Source organism: Larus michahellis, chromosome 6 (genome assembly GCF_964199755.1).
Source record: "Larus michahellis chromosome 6, bLarMic1.1, whole genome shotgun sequence".
Taxonomy (NCBI): Eukaryota; Metazoa; Chordata; class Aves; order Charadriiformes; family Laridae; genus Larus; species Larus michahellis.
The window spans coordinates 8,299,440-8,319,926 of NC_133901.1; the positions used below are offsets into that span (position 1 = coordinate 8,299,440).

Here is a 20,487-nt window from a genome sequence, read left to right on the forward strand (position 1 = left end):
ACACAGCGCAATATATTAATATATAGTACGTATGTATACATATGCCTATTGATAAATTATACATATGTAGTATTAATACTGTGCCCATTCGGGTACATCAACAATTCGTTTAGCCGAAGTGCTAGTACTTACTTTGTCCAGGGCTATAAACGTGGCAACTCCAATTCCACCCGCCTTTAAGAAATTCACACATTCCTGGGCAGTATCGATTGTATCAACAACAATGTTGTCTAAGGCACCGCAACAGGAGGAAATAGCAACATCATACTTGTCATCGATAGCTCCCAAGTCTCCCTAGTAATTGAGGAGGGAGGAGGCAGAAGTACACCCATTAGCTTGGCAGCAACGGTTTCTCGGTATTAAAAAATAAATGACAAAAACTTTACACAAAGTGAAATGAGATGAAAACAAATTATAAAATAATTTTCTGTGAAAGAACTTAAATCTTAATTAGAATTTGTAACATAACACCATGCCTGTCTTCTCCTGCACACTGCTATTCATGTATTTCTAATGTACTTGTTTCCAAAGTAGAAATTCATACACTTAGTGCTTCAAGAGTGGTGCTTCTGGTACAGCAATGTGGTAGCATTGCTCTATTTTCTGTAGACAAATGTCAGATTTCACGTGCCACCATTTTAGTGAGGCAGTCTGGCCTAACAAAATCATTTAATGTGTTCTCTGTGTGGTTCTACCATTGGGTGGGACCCAGCGAGTCATACGCTTCTGCATGCCGTCCTGTACTGATCTGAGAAACGGGTACAGGGGTATTTATTCATCATCTTCGAAAAATTCTCGTGCATCTGCAGATAAAAACAGCATGCGCAGCCAACGGCGAGTCATGCAAGAACAGATTAACCTCACACTCCTCTGTGGCAAGCGATAACAGAGCACGAGACAAAATACACGCCAGCTGTACTAGACAGTGGTCTGCTGCTGATTGAACTTTATCCTTTTTTAATAAAGCTATATGCACACTTTTTAAATATACACACATGAAATAAATCAAGTCTCCTGAAGCAGAGATACTTCTACTTGGACGAGCAGGGGGGGGAAAAAGAGAAAATCGCTGAATGCAAAAATAGCACTTTTACATACACACTGATATGCGTGTATTGTTCGGTGCTCGTAAAAAAAGGAATGAAGAATTCTCTCAGCTGCAGATTTTCAGAACTTTAGATCAACGCTGCTTGGAAAGAACTGAAAACACTCAACATTTTGCTATGACATAGCTTTCCTTGGTCTTCTGAAATGATATTGCTCTTTTGATTTGACATGTATGCAAGTAAAACAAGAGGAAACAAACAGCAAAGAGATCACCAAATTTTATAAATTTTGAAGCAAAAAAAAAGCGTACAGCTCCACATTAAGTTACGTACAACTTGTAAGATGTTTTTTGAAGTTTCATGGCAGTTCTTATAGCCATTGCTTTTCCTTAGTACTGAGTAGAGGAACTTCAACAATCTTATTTTTTAAATTTATGGCAAGTCCACAGGATTTGCAACTCTGCTGTCAAAATGAAGAGCACCAGAGAAGTGAGGAATTCTACCTTTCACTCAATTACAGAAACACCATTCTGTTCCTATGAAGTTTAAGACTAAAAGTATAAAGGCCTTTTAAAACTTACCAGTCTTCCGTATATTCCACGGATATTTCCAGATTTCTTCTGCTGAAGCAGAGCCTCAAGCACTTTTCCTCGACTGCGACTTTGTGCTAAAGAACTTTTGGCTTCTTCTACTTTTTGACGCAGATTTCGAAGAAGATTTTTAGCACCTGATTCTTCTCTTTGCAGCTTCTCAAGCTGATTCTCTTTCTAACGGTTAAAAGACAGACATTATCTTAACCTCACAAAACCTACTGTATTCAGGGAGTCTTAGATTCATGATTGTGTAGGCAATGAAACCAGCCACTGAAAAGCAAACTAGCAACCATTTACCAGAAGAAAGGCTGGTTGTTACATTGTGTTGTAACTCAAAGAAATTCTGTATGAAAGTTAAGTCTCACCTCCTTTAATTCCTGTTCAGCTTGGGGTAATTTTATACCTATATCTTTGATAGCAGCTTTCCTTTCCCTAAGGGTTTTTGAAGAAGTCACCAGAGCCTCCTTTGCCTGGTTTAACTGAGACACAGCAGTATTATGACGGCTGAGATAGATATCAAGCTCTGACTGGGCTACATCCATCTTTGAACGTGCTTCATTCACCGTTTTACTGAACTCCATAAGCTCTTTCTCTTTGCTCTGCAAAAATGGTCAGTGTTACAACTAGAAACAGACAACCGGGTAATTTATTACATCAATCACACAGTATGAAAGAAAAAGAAAATGGGCAATGTTCTTTTACCAACTCTCCTGTCAGCAGAAAACAGTTACATTATCTAGAAGTACAGGTATTTCTTAATTTATTAACATACTCTGTATGGAAATGAAAAAAGGCATTTTTCAAAATTATAAAGAACATCAGGGGATTATCATAGAACATTTCCATACAAGCTTTGTATCATTTTCTCAACATAATGCTAAATTACAGATCAAGTGGAGAAACCATGTTTTCAAGTACAGAAAATAATCCCCCTAAATTTACAGGATAAACTTCCAGCCTCCAGGTGCTTGGCGACTGGACAGCTAACATCAACAACAATAACCAAGTGTTATAGTAGCTGTCTGTTAATTCCAAGACAGATTAGAGCTGTGTGAAAGACTTGGAACATACCATTTCAAAAGCTATTTACTTATTTAAGCAACATATTGGCTTAAACATTTTGATGGGAGAAAATTAAAGTGTGTTCAAATAAAGGAAGTGTAGAATTATTTAATATACGTCTATAAATGATATACTTGATGACATATGATCACTATAAAAAGCAAACAACTTAATGAGAACGATTTATCTTTGATTATAAATTCAAAATTACTTTCCCAGTTAGGTTCCATTGCACTAGCACAGGAAACAGGGTATTTATCGTATAAAATAGCATTTTACAACTATGTCATGATCATTTCATTCATAAGTGTAAAAGCTATACATCAGTTATTACAGTCAGTGTACCAAGGCAAAACAGTTCAAACCTCTTTTTCTTCCTGAAGTCCTTGTGTTTCTTTCTTAAGGCTGTCCATAACCTGCTTGAGTTTTTCTTCTTCTTTCTCTTTTGTCTTCTCCAGAAGCTCTTTCTTAGATGTTGCTTCACTGATAGTTTTTTTGCTATTGGAAGGTACATTTTTCCATTCTTCTACCTACACAAGCAAAAGACTTTTAACTTCCTCTCCCACTGAAGCAAACCGATTTTGCCTTATTTTTCAGCCCTGCCTTTCAAGTGCTATGTGGAAGTCAAAGGAAGCGTAAGCCCTAACGAAGCTCATGTGTTTTCGTAGGTTAAGATACACTGTGGCTTTAGCAGGAGGCCAGGATTTTATTTGCAAGGCTTGTTCTGTTCTAGAGCCCATTCCGAGAGAAGCAAGCCATAGCAGTAAAAGACGCAGTTTTACACCTAAGAAGTCAAGTCTTTGAATCGCAGTAAGGCTTAATTCTTAAATGGCTACTTTCAGAAGGACAGTCTTGATCCGGAGAGTGATTTAAGATCTATAACAGCTGGCAACAACCAACTTGGTAAAATATATTCATTAAATTAACTAAATTAACTAGGGAAACGGGAAAAAAATGTTTTGAAAAGGTAGTAACTGTAAGGACATGCAATATTCCTGTAATTTCAACAAACATGATAAAAACATGTTTTTCAAGCCATGAGACCTCCCAACAGAGCTGAGAAACAACAGGAAAGCTTTTGACTTTGCCTTTAGGCAGAAAGCAGATGGGTACTGCTGGCCAGTCTCCCATGGTAAGATGCGCAATGAGCAGTGGTTTAAGGGAGAATAATGCATTACTTCAGTAAGTGATTTGCAAACGAAATCCCTAGCTGATTTGAATGACATAAAATAGCTGATTTTTTAAAAAATTAAAACATATTTTTCCATCTTCTTTGTGGAACAAAGTACAATTGGCATCCTTTGCTATTTTATCCCAGCTGCACAAAGATGTTCCCATCTAGAGCAGCCAATTTCATTTCCTTAAGCAAATCAAGTTGCACTTCACATTACCTTTTCTTTGTCCTTTTGAAGTTGCTTCTCCAGTTTTTTAGCCTTGCTTTTGGCATGTTTTAGATTTTCCCTTACTTTAACGTCCTGCAAGTCCAACTGCGTAAATTTTTCTTTATTTTCCTCTACAAACTTTGTAATCTTACTGAGTTTCCTGAAGGGCAAAAAGAGAAAGAATAATCTATTCCATACCCTATAAAAATAATGTCAGTAAGCATATAGAATTTAAACAACCACTACCCGGTTTTTGTGAAAAACACCACCCAATACTTACTATATTCACAGTATTTTCCCTGGAGAAGTGATGTTTCATCAGGAAAAGATCAATTAACAGGGCAATATTAAACACATTTTCAGAATTTTTTTTTTTTGATAGAATTTATAATTCACATCTCTTCCAGGTAACTTTCTATGATCTCAGAAGATGAGAAGGTTAATATTGCACTTGGACTGGAGATTAGTACCCAGACAAATCAATTTTAGGGGAACACAATTTATGCTTAGGAGATTCATAAGGAAACCAGAGAAAAATACCTAATATCTGTGTACCTAAGCATTACGGTTGTATATCTGAAAACCTGAAATAACGCCCCTATTATTTTTTGTACAGTCAATATAAAAAAGTATGCACTTTAAAATCCATAAAAAAATCGGACACCTTCTTATTGTAGTTGTGAATATAACTCAGACTTCTCCAAGACAAGCAATTTGCAGAACCAAATCAAACCAATGAGAGTTTTTTAAAATTTATTTTTGTGCAAAAAATAATTTAATCTATGCTAGGGAATGTTCAGATATACCATAAGTGACTCTGGTCACCCGATAATTTAATTTTTGGTGGAAGAACTACTGAAAAACTCAGCTGTCCTCCCTTTCTTTGATCATCTTCCCATGCAACTATTGTACACATCTGCTTTCTCAGGTGCTCCCCCCCCACGCAATGCAACTACCACAGCTTTTTCTGAAAATTCTGCTAACTTTTACACCACGTATGCAGAACACATAAAACACAGTACTCTTAGCTTATTAACCTATACCTGAAGTACTTACTTTTCAAGGTCTTTCAAAGCTTTATTCTTGTTTTTCATTTCGTCTGCAAGTTTACTACTCTTCTCATTAACATCTTTTGTTTCTTCATTAATTTTTTCTTTCTGCATTTCCATATCATTTAGTCGTTTCTTTAGGTCATAGCTAGGAAAAAAAATAATAAAACAAAACCCAAACCTCCACTTTTTCCAGAAAGCTAACATTCATAACAAATATGTATTTCCAATCTAAAGTGTAACAAAGTGATTCTGTAAAGTACTAAACCCTAATATTCATTATTGAGTAAACTTGCCCATTTCATACAAGACAGCAAGGACCTCTAATAATTTAAACACTTCAGACGAAAATAGTCAGTGATCTACTTTCTCAATGTAAGTATAAAGCTATAAGGGATTAATTTGCCAGACTGCTTTGCATTGTAAAAAGCTAGGAGGCAGGTCTTTGGGTTGTTTTTTTTGTTGGTGGTGTTTTGAGGTTTTTTTGTTGTTGTTTTGGGGTTTTTTTAAGGTTTTTGTGAAAATGGTCTCTATTTTAAATTTTTTAACGTCATAATTTGAAACAAAAATCACTATCCACATGCTATTCAACAAATTTTGAAGGACTGATACGGCTGTGAAGAAATGCAAAATATTTCTGATTAGAGATACTGAAGCAGAGCTTAACACCACCGCCACCACATTAAAGCCAAGTCAAAACTTTAGCGAAGTACTTACATATAGTATTGACAGATGTGATTCTTCTCTTTAAACATTTTGTTTTCCAAACAAAGAAATTCAATGGCTTTATTCCTGTCCGCTTCCAAGGCATCCTTTTCTTTTTCCACCATTTTAACTCTATTTAACTAGACAAAACAGAGAATCAGAGCTGACTTTACTGCTGGTACTACAGAGAATAAACCATGAGGAGAAAAACCCCAGACCCTTCGTAGCACACGCGTCCTCTGGAGAGATGGTGTTAACAATTAACTCGGCAAGGCAATTTAGCATTACAAGCTTTCTGAAAGAACAGATCACCATGTCCACAGTGGAAACCGTCCTTTCAGGGCAATTCAAACAGTAATTTAAAACTAAAAAGGCACCCTACAGATGCTAGGAACAGCTCAGGCAAATCAAGGAAAACATAGGTCAGAAATAAAGAGGAGTTACACAGACAGTCAGTATATGTTATTTGCCATATTTCAACCTTTTGACTAGCCCCTTTTAAGTTAATTCCTGCAACTACTTGTCTTTTTCCTTCCCAGCCTTTTAAAAAAGGTCTGCCACGTATTAGGATTTACCTCGGACACACCAAGTAAAAAGAACGATATCATTTAGTACTTTTAGAACTCAACGCGTAAATAAAATGTTACGGATGCAAGTTCTGCAATAGATCTACATAGCTCAAGTCACAGCTAATTTTCTGTATTTTTAAGCCTCCTCACACAGCTGTGTGCGCATCACCTCAATGCTCTGCCTCCCTCTTCCTCTCCCCTTTCCATAGCACATGAAATGTTTCCCTGCTCCTTCTCCTATGAGCAAACAGGAGTCAGGCAGATAAAAAGCCCTATCTGGATGTATTCAGATAACGATAATCTGTTTCTCTATTCAGCCTGCGCAGCATTTAATGCACGCAGATATGATCAAAGAGTGTTCAGCAGGTAAAAAAAACCTTGTTCTGACTCAAGCATTCAAACCTTTGGGAACAGAAAGCCAACAGCGCTGTGTTTAAAGGAGGGCAACTGATGTTGACTGCCCATTTCTTTTATAAGTGAGAGGAACAGCAGATACAATTAAGATAACTCAAAATCTCTCTGTACTGCTACTTTTCTAGAGGAGTGCCAATTTTTAACCAAATCTTTAAGTTAACTGTTTTTCTAAAAAATCCAATAATGAAACATTGCAAGTTTATATTTTTTATTTGTAACACAAACAAAACTTTCTGAGACTCACCTTTTCTCCTCTCTGTTCATTCAGAACTTCCACTCTGCGACACAGAGTTTGGATGGGCTCTTTCAGTCGTGCAGATCCTATTAAGTCTTCCAAGTACTCAAGCATGCCTTCATCATGTTCAGTCTGGCCTTTCGGTTTCATCATTGCGATTTGTTCAACTTCCCCCTTGGAAAAGAAAAGTGTGATGTTTTCTTTTCTTTTTTTTTTTTTTTATTTTTTCCTGGAGGAAAGAGTTAGTACTCTAAAAAAATGCCAATGTCTTCGGAATGCAAGTATGTGACCATATTCTAGCATTATAAAAAAAGAACAAAATAATGCAGTGATCAAAATTGACTATACAGAGTAGCAATATATTTGGGAAAACAAAGATCAAAATGAATAGATATTTCCTCCGAGGAGCGTGTGATGGTGATGTGCACAAAACCCAGCATCTCTTCTGAAGCCACCATTCAGGTCTAAACATTGCTTCCTTTCTCTAAAGATTCAATATGTATTTCCCCAACCTAAAAAGAGAAGAAGAGAATAAAGCATGCCCTCTTGGTCCCGTAGCACCCAATGGTCTTAAGGCAGCTTCATCAGGATTGAAGTCCCTGGAGGGTTCTCTTTAGAAAACAGAAGGTCCATAAAATCATGTCTGATGGATAAACTGGACTTGTAATTCATACAACCGAGACTTCCTTGTTGGAAAAAGAAAAACATTATTTAAGTATTAGGTTTCCTTCATTTAATTTTCTTTTATGTACAGCATTAACTTTAAATTATTAAACTGAATAGTAACAATAATTTGAATTTTTTTTTTTTTTTTAAATACGAATTAGGAAAGATTTAACTGAGACAATGACAAGGACTGTTTATTTTACTGATGCTGTCATTAGCCAACAACAAAAACATACCTATCATCAACGTTTTATGTTTAGGACACAGTAGCACCAACTCTTTCAAATTACAGATTATATTTTGTAAATTACATGGTCATAGATCAGAAGATGAAGACATGAAATTGAATATACACATATTAAAACGGTATCTGGAGCAAGAATAGATGTGATAGATGCTGCAAAAAAAAATTAAATAAAGAGAACACCGCGTAAAAACTATTCACCCTTCAAAAACCTAGATAGTGAGGTACATGACAAGAGACAATTCACTGGTAAAACAGCTAGCCAATACTGCAGAGTACCAGTATTGGCCTTTTTGACCGATTTTTAATGCTTTTTAACACGAAATAACAAGCTGAAATAAAGTTTTTAATTTAGTTTTAGAACTGACAAGATTTTTTAGAAAAAAAACCCAACAAAATAAAATTTATAGTGCAGTATCCAAGCTAAAAAGCTTAAGTCTATAGCCACAGAGTGAAAACATAGTTGCGAATTTAGTCATTATTGTTGGCTGCTTGTTGAGCGTGAGCTGACAGCTAAGTCTCTACAAAAGCACGGATGAGGAAGAACTTCTGAAGAACCTACAGGAGAAGGGGTGATTAATGAGTCTGACGGGGAACCAGAAAGGACAGTCACAGAAGCCAACGAGGTGCAGGATTTCTAGGCAAGCGTTGCGAATCAGCCCCGTCGCCAGCTCAGAAAGTTGCGGATAAGGTACTCCGGGATGTTAGCTAAGAATTTTTTGCCGACGTGATTTTGTTCCACGTACTCAGTATACAATGACACCTAGTGGCCCCATGCTTTTCTTCCAATTAGTAAATACTGCTTGGCTGAGGAGAAGGGGAAAAGCAAAGTTTTGCAAATTTTGCAAAATAAGAACTAATACTTATTAAGATAAGTCTTTCATGCACGTAATTCCTTTGTTAGAGTAAAACACAGAGGCAGAAGTGTTTTGGGTTTTGTTGTTTTGTTTTGTTTTTTTTTTTTTAATTTAAAATTCTAGAAGTTAAATGCATCTAAGTTTTAATTTTCTGGTAATTACTGTTCCTAAAAGCATCAGCAGGTTTAACAACACAAAAAAAAACCCCCTAATAAACAATAAAACCAACTCAACTCTTATTCTTATTTCTTATGCATATCAAAAAAGCCAAACAATTAGTTTTCTGGTAATTGCAGTTGTGTTACATACAATTCCAATGACACATTTGCTCCCTTGCCACAAAAGTATGATTTCTCTAGCAAAACCCACCTGTCAGTGAGACACTACTCATGGGTAGGAAACTGTGTAACTTCCTGAATTTCTGTGGAACTGTCCTAAGTCTCTATTTTGTTTCTTCCTGCATTAAAGCATTTCCTCGGTTTACATCCAAGAAAAAAAACCACTCACAGAACAGATATGTAATTCAGGTGCTGAGCATCAAGTCTATGAATTTTCTACACTGCATGTATATCCCTCAAGTTAGGTGCTGCTGTAAACCACAAAACTACCTGGATTAACACAGGAATTATGGACAAGCAAAGAAGACAAGTCAACTTTTGTTATGATCTGGGCAAGTACAATTAACCATCTTCAAGTCACAGCCATCTAAGAAAGATGACAACATAGTTGTGAGGGTTCTCCATAGCTCGCTATGTAATGGAATATAACTACAATATGCTTAATGAAATAGTAAATAACTAAATAACTAATGAAATGTAATCCAGTTACATCTAATTCTATAACCTCATAAATTAAGAAATCAGGGGGTTGGTTGTCTACATGGTAAATAAATACATCACCGTATGACCAGGAATTACTGGTGAGCTCAGTTTAGGCCACGCCTACAATACCATTTTGAAAAGTTGAAGTGAGTCGCGTCCTGTTGAGAAGACAAACCACATGAACTGAATTTGCCAGGCTGGCTATGGCCAATTTTATATGCAATTGCTCTACTTCACCATAAGCATGCAATTTTAGGATTACATACACTTCCTCTTATGTGAAGAGATGTAGGACGGACTACTTACTTCAATTCTTGGATTCTTTTCTTATCAAGGGTAAAAATGAAAACATTTAGAATATATAAACTATAACTGAATAATAAGGGTATTATTTAATATTTATATTTACCACGTTAATATATTAAGAAATCTGTTTAGCCCACCCCTCCAGTTAACATTAAGAAATGAAAAGGTTTGCAGCTATTTTAACTGATAAAGGAGGCTGTAAAAGTTGTACCTACTCTTCTTGCAAGCAGTCATGACGATGATTAACAGGTGAAAAACACATTTTACAACTCTGCCTTCTGCTGAAACTTGATAGTCAATTTAACTGTTTCCTAACATTTTAATGGTGCTTATTACTTGACCCATTATTTGAACTATGTGAAAAAAAAAAACCCCGAACACCCTTGTTCATTTATCTAGTAAAAGATCTTTCGAAATACGGACAGCATTTTTGAAAGTGAAACTAAGGCGGCAGCAGGCAGACATTTGTTGAAAAGAAGAAAACATGCTTGGGCATGCTTAACATAGCTGTCACACCTAAATTTAAAAAGTCTCAGAACAGACCACCAGGAAATCTATTATTTGCCTCAGTTATCTCGCTCTAGCTCACAGGCATGAATTCATGAGAGGAGAGGGAGCAATGTGCAACAACAATAAAAAAGTAAATCCTCTATTTAGTTGAGAAGACAATCAAAATGGATGTCAACACTAAGACATTGGTGACAGTGGCTGACAGCTAACAAAGCACGAAACATCCACAAAAGTTAAGTAATCACTGTATGAAAAAGCAGCAAATACCCACTGAGTATTTTGGGAAGGCTCGACATTCAGTGCAAGAACTCCACATGGAATTCCAAACCCCATTTCAGTTCCTGCGTTGTCTGTGAAGTCGTCTACGTCAGGCTGAAGTTGTCACTGGGATGCTGGCACATCACCAGTAACAGAGGTGGTCAGCTCAAACACCATATAATGAACATACATCTAAATAACAGTTTCTACGGAATGCCTCAGCTTAGTTACCACGGTACACTTTAATAGAGAACGTGAGTTTCTACGCAGAAATTTCTAAGGAATAAGGTTAACTGACAGCTGTGGCAAATCATGAGAAACCTTGCTTGACAGCAGGCTACAAAGTTATAACAGAAGGGCAAGAGCCATTTTCATTTGAAAGCCACTTCCTCCGGTGAAAAATACAGGGAATAACTTCAAGAACTTGGGAGCTGGAGATTCCGCCTTCCTTTGCACAGCTGAACTCTTGAGACGAATAATTGCAGTGCCATGGTTCAGGTACTTTTCAAATTTAAATTTCTATTGTGCATAAGTAAAGAGCAAAAGCTTTAAAGGAAATTGTAAAAGCCTTCAAAAAGAATTGCTCATAATAAAATTAACCATTTGGAATCAACGACCCCGTTGAGATGATGAGGGTCAGCATAAGCACAGGGTGAAGCGGCAGCGCAAAATACGCCAGCCAGGAGTGCCGGGACTACCCGTGCCTGCTGTGTTCAAGCCCGTGAGGATGCCGTGGGTGGACACCCATAACGATGGCTGAAGTGACAGAAGCGGCGACATCATCTGCATAATCTATCACTATTTTAACGTTATGAGGCTGCCAAGTCAAGGGTCTATCTGCTTTGAGTTCTGTGCATCTCAGTAGAAGTCATACTTGCATCCTAGGAGTATGTTAGGAACGCTGTACGTTTAATGTAAGACATCTATAGACAGAATTCATCAAATTTCAGTCTCTACGTTGCACACGCTCTTCTGTATTTGCGTTAAGTCAGATTTTCCCGAGGACTAGCACATCTCTAACAATGCAGGCAGCTTACTTAAATAGCCACACCCCACTGCTGTACGTAACTTCTTAGGGCAAATTTGTGAAGGGTAAGAATTTCACCTCCCATGTAGCCCTCAAAAGTTGAGACAATGAAATCCCTAAACTCATTACCTCGTTTCTTAGAGCTAGTACCATTTTCTCTAAAATTACACGTTCATTTCTTGAAACAGCGGATCCTCTCAGAACACAAAGCTTTTAATCTGAGTTTATCCAATGATATCTGGCATACAGAAACTTGAATTTTAACAAGGTTATCAAACTGCTTGATAAAGGAAAATGTTGACCTGCTCGTTAAGCTGCCTTTCTGCAACTCTTAGCACTAGCCCTGAAACAGGACACTACTTTTCACTTCTGCAGATAACTCCCATTTGTTGCTTTTGGCAGACAGCAGCATCACGTTCCAGCAACCTTCCTTTACATCGAGAGTAGGGTCTGTGGACTGAAGCACTAATTCTAAAACTAAGAAATCTGAACGGCATAATGCACTAATCCCAATATTGACGTTGTTCAGCCTCAGATGGGGACAAACGTTGTTGCTTATTTGTGCCATGCACAACAGTTCAGTCTGTGATAGCGCTGGAACTAGAATTATGGAGTTTCAGAATAGAGCCTTCAAACTCCATTTTAAAATTCTGGTATGAAACAAGACAGGGCTAGCGAAAACCCTTTAACATTGAAAGATTACCGACAGCAGCCTTAAAACCCTTCACTCTGCATCATGACTAGTGGTTTCTGGAGAACCTATAAAGAAAGATGTTTGCTTACCAATTACTGCCTCCTCTTCTCACCCCTAAAAATTTGGGAAAAATAACTTTTGAAGACAGTGTCTTGCAACACAATGAGTTTTGTCTACTAAACTGTTAATACAACATTTGCAGATCAACTTTGTTAGCATTCCACAGCATAATTACAGCAGCAAGTAGGTAAAAACAGTCTTCCAGGATTTTGGTTGTCACTTAATTTCTGGTATCTTAATCTGAAGATTTAAAACAAAGTGCTGAAAACCTTGGGATAGATTAGCCTGATCCTATACAATCTAACAAATTGGACTAACTTTTGAGTGTTAAAGCCCACACATCAGGAACACTTTTGAAGCACAGTAAAGCATGGGCACATTAAAACATACTGGGCACATTAAAACATACTGGAACAAGTGAATTTTGTAGCTTGGAATCCAGTAGATGGAAATGTACTGTACTCTGGGGGGGGCGGGGAGTACTGGGTACTTTGGGTGGTTTTTGAGGGGAATTTTCTGGTGCGGTTGCTGTATTTTGGGGTTTGGAGGGGTTTTTGGTAGCGGAGCTCTTCAACACTTGTCAAGTTCAAGAGTGGAGTAATGTAACATCTAAGTGAATTGAAATTTGCATTCAGCTTTGCTCATAAGGAATAGTTTTAGAGAAAATACTGCCTAGAAAATGCAATACTATCTATTGGAAAAACCTTCCCTGCTTTTACACGACTGAAACTTTGTGAGGCACTACCTTGGAGAGCAGGACATCCTATTTGTCTTAGTTTCTCACTTTAACCATTGCAAGTAGAACACAAGAACATCTTCTGAAGCCTTTGTGGAACTTCCAACATACTTTATCAATTGAATTCAAGCTTGAAGATCACACATTTTGTCAATACTGGTAGATTAGATGAATCTTTTATACTAGCTTTTCTTTCTGTTCACATTTTCTCCACCTTTGAGGTGCTGGGCAGGAGGAAAGCGTTCTTACTTCAAGTTGTACGAAGGAAGCACATTGCAAGTAAGGAGCATCTCCTGTAATAACCTGGGTATTTTCCTCTCACAAAAAGTTTCCTCAACTGTCAACATTTGGATTTAGTCTCTCATACCCAGATGTCAAATCTGCCTATAGCCCGGGTTCTGTATCGATACAAGATGTTAGCTTTGTTTTGGAATTCTTTTGCTACCAGTGTTTGGAATAATGAAAAGTAAAATAAGCCTAACTACTACAAGCTGCCCAATTTTTAATTCCTGCCTTGAAATAGAAGTGCTACAGGATTTGGAGAGAAAGCTGTGGGCTGGGGTTATGGTCAAAACAGATAATTGTTTCAGGATTACATTAAACTCGCAAAATTTTAGATACAACTTTGGCTATAATATTTGGCATTTTTAAGGCAATCACATCTTTTTTTCACATTCAGAACAGTATTTCATTAGTTTCACTGTATCGGTAGCATACGTTTGACAACATACTAGCTTTTAAGGCTTTTTAAACACCCATAAAAGGACGTTTTGTTAATAAGTCCAAAAATCTTTTGAGTGATGGATGAATGTAACAGCTGCTACAGCACAATTACAGTAATCTTGTAACTTCTTAATACTCCCAATATGTATATTCAATTTGCTTACTAAATTACCTCAATAAATGAATCAGCATGCAACTTGATGGTATTACAATTCTGTTTCATTGAAGCGATACGCAAACGTAGGCAGTGGTCAGACCGTTGTTTCATTGAACTTTGTCAAGCATCACAAGGTTAACAGTCTTGTGATGTTTGTGACAGCGTTATTATATATGCATGTGTAAAGATTTAATGTAAACATGTTGAATTTTAGATTAAATGGATGTATGTTTGTTCACAAAAAAAGGGCTATGAGTTATTAGGAAAATCCATAGCACATTGAACTTTGAAACAATAGGGTTTTCTTTATATGCAACAGGCGATCAACGGAACTTGTCCTTTAAGCACTGAACTGAAGCAAACAGTTGAGTTGTAGCCAGCGTATCCAGAACGCTGAGAAAACGGTACTTGCGGTTGTAACAGTCACCTCTAACTCAAAGTTTTGTGGAGGATTACAGCAGCTGTAGGCAAAATCTGTTATTGTTTGTCTTGTTGAAGAAAATCAATCTTGATCAATCCAAACTACACCCAATTTCAATTCTTTTCTTAACTGTTTAATATGGAAGGCTCGACAGAGCTGACCTGGCATAAGGCAAAACTTCTCTTAATAAAATAATAGTAAAGTTTGAGATTTCTCATCTTATTTTATAGAACACAGCTGTATTTCATTTTCTTTCAAAAAATGAAGCATTTCTCCCAGAGCAAAGGGAGTGTGGACAAGAGATTTTGAAAGTATTTCACCAGCCAGCTACAAGAGTTGAAAATGCAGCGTGCACAGCTTCTTAGCGTCAGCAGCATAGGAGTAATGGCTTATGCAGCCCGTAGAATGAAACCAGTGGCACCACGGATTTGCTTGAAGGAGAAGCCACATTAGAATATTTAGAGCAATTACTATAAAAGCTGTTTTTCTACCGAGATTTAAAAGATAGAAAATACAAACCTAATTTTGGGAAATTCCAATTACTGTTTTTCCTTTCTTGGTCCTCCATTCTAACCCACTTCTGAACACTGATATTAGAACTAGCACTAATAATAAATGACTACTAATAAGGTTCAGGCTCTTTTCTTATGCAGCTCCAATTCTACACGTTTGTTTGACAGAACTTGTAACTGCTGCAAAAGTCAATTGGGAGTAAAATTAAGAGGAAAAGTAGTATTGAGTATCAACCTGTTGTATCATTTGATCAAGTGCTAGCTTAGAAGTTGCATAATTCTTAGTTTCTGCATCTGACACTAGTTGCCTCAATTATTTTTTTTTCCTGGATATTTTGTGTAGTCAGTTTCTTGATAATATGAAGGCACCCAAACTGCATTCTTATCTTATGTAAGCCACTAAGCAATGCGAGACAAGTCTTTCCATCTCCCTGTATGCTACTTCCACTGTTTTCAACCCTTCTCCCATTTTTTATTTTTCTTATATTAGACTATCATGACAGTGCTCACACTTCACTTTTTTTTTTTTTAAACTTTAGCAAAATAATGGCTCTCCCTTTTTAAGCAGGAGTACAGTAAGGAATGGCAAAAAAAAGTGCTAAATTCATGTATCTTCAATCTTCCATAATGGTAATTTCAACTTGACTTTGTTTTGACAGTGTGCCCATACTCCCCTCTTCACGTAAAGTTTTGACTATGAATTCTAATTCTACATATGTGGGCATTGGAAGCTATGTACATACATAACCAAAATTCCTGTAACCTTATTCTTCCTTTCCTGGAAACGTGACTGTAATACAGCTCTTGTAAGCCACAACACTGTTGGTTTCCCCCCCACCTAATTCCATGTTATTCCTGATATTACTTAATGGTTGCAGTCATATTTCATTTCTACCCTTCAATTTTACAAATATAAAGAAGGGGAGAAAGTATGAAATACTCGACTTCATACTCTGCCTTCCAAGAAAAGTGTTACAAGCTATGTGGGAAATCAAGAAAGTCAAATAAGTAATAAATGCACACAGACAAATCTACAAGGCCACTACTGTCCAAAGATGAGGAAAAACTTAGAATTAGCCTGTTACACAACATTCAGTTGTTTGCACAAAACTACTATTCTGCATTCTGGAAATAATTTAAAAGTAGCCTTTGTCAAGCTGTTTGCACATCTGACTAATTTTAGAAGCTTTCTTAAGGACATTCTTTTATTTAATACAAGAATACAAATTGAGTGCAAATCTAGAGTCACTTTGGAATCTAAGTCAGTCATTGTCAAACTCAACCTACAATGTATGACTTAAGATTATAGGTATGTTCTAATTAAACTATTTAATTGATCACTGTAAATTACACACTGCTCCTAGCACAGTGTTTTTCTCTGCTTTCCATATTTGCCTATTTTCCTGAAGAAAGCTTAATAAACATTGGTTGCAACGTTAGGTTGCAATTTGCAAAATAAAAATCATATGAATTGCCAAAGTAAGTTTTCTGATAGTGTATGAGAATTAATTTGGAAACTGCACACAGACATATTAGCATATCTTATGCTGCTCTGTATTCACTTCAGCATAAAGCGTAATCTTTAAACAGTCAGTGAAATTGATTCTGTACTCTATGAATCAGTGGGAGGCTTCTATTTTTAACATAGTATTTTATTCAAATAATCTCGTTTTACTTAATTATATTGTTGCACTTGCTTTAATTCTTCCCACCACTTCAGCTCAGCTGTCTTTGACCTTTTTAGAACAAACCTCTCTTCACCACCAATGTTGGCAGCATAGGTCTCCATTTATAATCCCAGTAGAGCTTTTCAGCTTGTGCTCCGCTCGGTGCTTTAGCTCAAATGTTGGTGTGCCTCATTAGGAAAGCAGACCTCAACAATTGGGAACTTCTGGCTTATCTCAAAGCAAGAAGAAAATCTGCTCTCCCTCATTTCCTCTCCAATACACTGAAAGAGCGACTCCTACATTATTTCCACAAAGCAGCAGGTGAAAAACTTGACTAAACTTCCTTTCTGGCAATATCATCTTGCCATAGGATAAGACTTGGCACATTACAAAATGCCGTTCCAATCAGTTAAAAAATACATACATATAAAGTCACTGTAGTAGTTATATACTTGCTTGAGAATATTTTAATTGTCTATCAAGTATTTAAGTGAAATACTACTGTAATTAGCACAAAATTTACTTAACAGTTTCTTTTTGTTTGAAAGAAAGTAGGTTCTAAAGTAAATTGAAATCAACTGATAGAAGTCTGCTCCCACGATATTGTCTTTTAGTACAAAATTAATGTAAAGTCTTGTTCCATTTATTTCCATTTCTACAATATTCATTTGCAAAATCGCTCAGGAGTTACATACCAAATTCCACTTCCCTTTTAAAAAGTTTGTATTGACTATACTTCTCTTACCTTGAAAGACTGCAAAAGCCAGTTTCAGCAGGCATTAATGGTTGCTCCCAAGACATGCCTACCCTGCGATGTCCAGAACTGACATTCCTTCAAGTGCTCCCCATTTATTTAATGCCTTAGAGGCAAACCAGCCAGGATAAAGAGGCCGAGATTTTTTTCTGGCCTCAACGTTAACCTGTTCAGAGGATTCACTACTGAGCAACAGCGAAGATACTTACCTTCCAAGTTTTGCCCAGCCTGTTCAGAGCACAGAAGCCACACAAGTTTTCTCTACATATACACTTACATATACACTTCAAGTCTTTTGAGAAAAGCTAAGTAATTTTATTTTTTGTTCTTTACAGATATGTAAGTTACTGATGCTGAGGCATCAGGCATGGAAGACAGAAAAATTGCAGAAAGATGTTACATTTTTACAACAGTGCTTAGCATGCTTTTTTTTTTTTTTTAAGAGACAAGATGAGGTTTTTTCCTGTTGCAGTGTCAGGCTGTAGCATGCTCATTAAAATTGCCCTGAACAGTTGTCTATTCCTAAAGTACTAAAAGCATATATCAATTTATTAAAAACATGAAATATGTAGCGTAAGAACTTAAGGATCACAAAAGTGACAAACTCCTCCTGTTAAATGTTGGCAATATCCCATTGTAACTAAAGCCATTTTTAAACAGTATTTTTTTCAATTAGCTAGTTCAGGCACAGGATTTGTAATACTTCTAGAACTACTCAATTAGTCTTACATATTCTGTTTTTCCACAGGTGTTTTTTGTAATGTTACTCACGGAAGTAGTTTGATTTTAGTATTTTCAGTATGGCATCAGCAGAAGTACTTGTATCCCACCCTACCCAACATTTAAAAAATTCAATCTGGCCTATGCTTTCAAATTTTATCCTAAAAGGCACCAAAATCTACTATGTCAAAAAAAGTCTGCAAAATAGGGGGTGAAGTGAGGAGAAGAAACCAAAAAAAAAATAAAGCAGTCTTCTAAAAAACAAGTATTTTCCATTGAGTAATACTAAATATGCTAGCAAGATATAATCAAGTAGCTAAAGGTTTTGTTACTACATGTAGGACATGTTCTCTTACAATTTTTCTTTAGTATAACTAGCGAATATTCTATTGCACGCCAAAACCATCATTTGATAATCCTTAATTAACATTGTTGCCCAAAATCTATATTACAAGTGAAATATTTTAATCACACCCTATTGACATGGTCAAAGAGATTTATAACTTACTTTAAATTAGAAATTACTCTGACTTGATACCAAGTTAAACTCAGTTTAGCTATAACAAGAGAAGAGCAAAAGCTAAACAAACCTGTTTCTTATACCCCCAGTTTTAAATAACTTAATTTGAAAAACATTAGGGGAAAAAGGGCAATCCTTGTGATAGTAGTTCACAGCCTTAGCCTTCTGACACGGTCTCATTTATTTCTAACTATAATTTTTAATATTTAGGTTTTGAAGTTCGACTGTCCTTATGTGGAAAATATTGCTACATTTCCCAACTGGAAAGTACTCAATTTTGAATCACCAAATCAGTAAATTTCACTTTAAAAAGGCTCAAAACTTTATGTGCAAAGACAAAGGACCTTGCCTCAGTCAGAAAGACTAAAGAAACACAGAAAATCTCAGTACAGTTTCCTCTGCCATTCTTGCTAATACATTACCCACAAAGATTCTAGTGTAATGAGAAAAAAAAAAATAATGGTGGGAACCATTGCTTTATACCTTAATTATTACCTCCCCCTTATTTCCCCTTGTACAGGTGGAAAGCATGAAACTCAAGCTTTTAGGAAAGGGTATGTTCTCCTCATTGATAACTTCCTGGGAAACAATTAATGGGAGAAGAAAACAAATCACATTGGGGGGAAAAAAATAAGATAAATAAAAAAGCTTAGCAATACTCCATCCCAAACACTGCCTTCCCCTCCTCCCAGTGGTAAGAGGGCACGCTCTCTAACATTAAGCTTTTGATATCACTGCACCATAATTTCTACCTAGCTTAATCTTTGACTCTGCATTCTCTCCCTTTTAGAAATTTTGCTAAAGTGATACTGCAGAACAACTGTATAGTGTATTTACTGCAGTTGTTTTGCTGGAGGTACTTCTCACTCCATCTTGAAACAGAAAGTACAGGAATAAAGTGTTGGAGAGAATAATTAATTGGCACGGAGACTTCAAAACAGATATATCCTCTTTTTGTGGGTGTAACTGTAAAAAGGACTGCACAAAAAGGCTTGAGGAAGTGAAGCAAGCAGAGCAACCTATCTAGAATTTTTTCTTTCTTTTTTTTTTTTTTTTTTTAGAGGGGAACTGGAAGCTCCTTTGACAAAAACAGGCCTAAAATAAACTGTACTGAAAAATATCAGACCTTGGGAGGGCTCCTACTGCTCGCTAATTTTCTAGGCCATGATCCTTCAGAACAGATTTGGGACCTGTTAGTAATAGTAGTGAAATAATTACAGGTAATTGCAGATATAGTTCCTCAATTGAATTAATATTTAAATACTTTCATCAAGTACTTTAACTCAATTTACATTTTAAGTAATTGTTTGGCACATAGCAAATTTCTCCATTATTATTTCAAAACTAGAAAAAATTACTGTGGTTCTCTCTTCAGCCTGTCTTTTGAACAGCAAACAGATACCAGCAAGCCTCATTATTTTAAAGTCAAACGTTAATATAAATGCTATTATATTGACAAATTCTACGATTATTTCTACAGTAAAGACTATGAACTGTAGCTTTTAAAAATATAGCTCGAATTGGCTATAAACTTGCCATTCTTTGAGTCCTCTACAGTTGTTAAACAAGTGTAAACACAAAGTACACTTCATGTGGTTTTTTTTTTGCACTCCATTTTTATGCAGTTATTTTTTATAAATATACTTCTCCAGTAAAACCATGTCTATATATGAGAGCCATAGATAACTTAACCGTGGAATCATTAGGATTTAAGTTAATATTGATGCACTTTTATCTAAAGCATAAACAAGTTGCTGAATCTCTGCCACGCTTAAGCAG

At 36.3% G+C, this 20,487-nt stretch overlaps 2 protein-coding genes across 5 annotated transcripts in view; one reads left to right on the forward strand and one right to left on the reverse strand.

Annotated features, from left to right (window-relative positions):
* The window catches only part of TRIM59 (tripartite motif containing 59), a 29,699-nt gene extending 22,471 nt beyond the window's left edge, over nucleotides 1–7,228 (forward strand). The window contains exon 4 of the transcript XR_012587736.1: nucleotides 7,089–7,228. The gene's annotated coding sequence lies outside the window, so the exon portion shown is untranslated. The remainder of the gene's footprint in view (nucleotides 1–7,088) is intronic.
* SMC4 (structural maintenance of chromosomes 4) overlaps nucleotides 1–20,487 on the reverse strand; it is a 40,431-nt gene that overhangs the window by 12,566 nt on the left and 7,378 nt on the right. For all 4 annotated transcript variants that reach the window (XM_074592934.1, XM_074592935.1, XM_074592933.1 and 1 more), the window contains exons 6-13: nucleotides 7,065–7,229; nucleotides 5,850–5,977; nucleotides 5,140–5,280; nucleotides 4,093–4,243; nucleotides 3,067–3,231; nucleotides 2,005–2,238; nucleotides 1,628–1,813; nucleotides 133–294 (exon numbers count right to left, since the gene is read on the reverse strand). In XM_074592934.1, coding sequence (XP_074449035.1) covers nucleotides 133–294; nucleotides 1,628–1,813; nucleotides 2,005–2,238; nucleotides 3,067–3,231; nucleotides 4,093–4,243; nucleotides 5,140–5,280; nucleotides 5,850–5,977; nucleotides 7,065–7,229 — 1,332 coding nt within the window. The remainder of the gene's footprint in view (nucleotides 1–132; nucleotides 295–1,627; nucleotides 1,814–2,004; nucleotides 2,239–3,066; nucleotides 3,232–4,092; nucleotides 4,244–5,139; nucleotides 5,281–5,849; nucleotides 5,978–7,064; nucleotides 7,230–20,487) is intronic.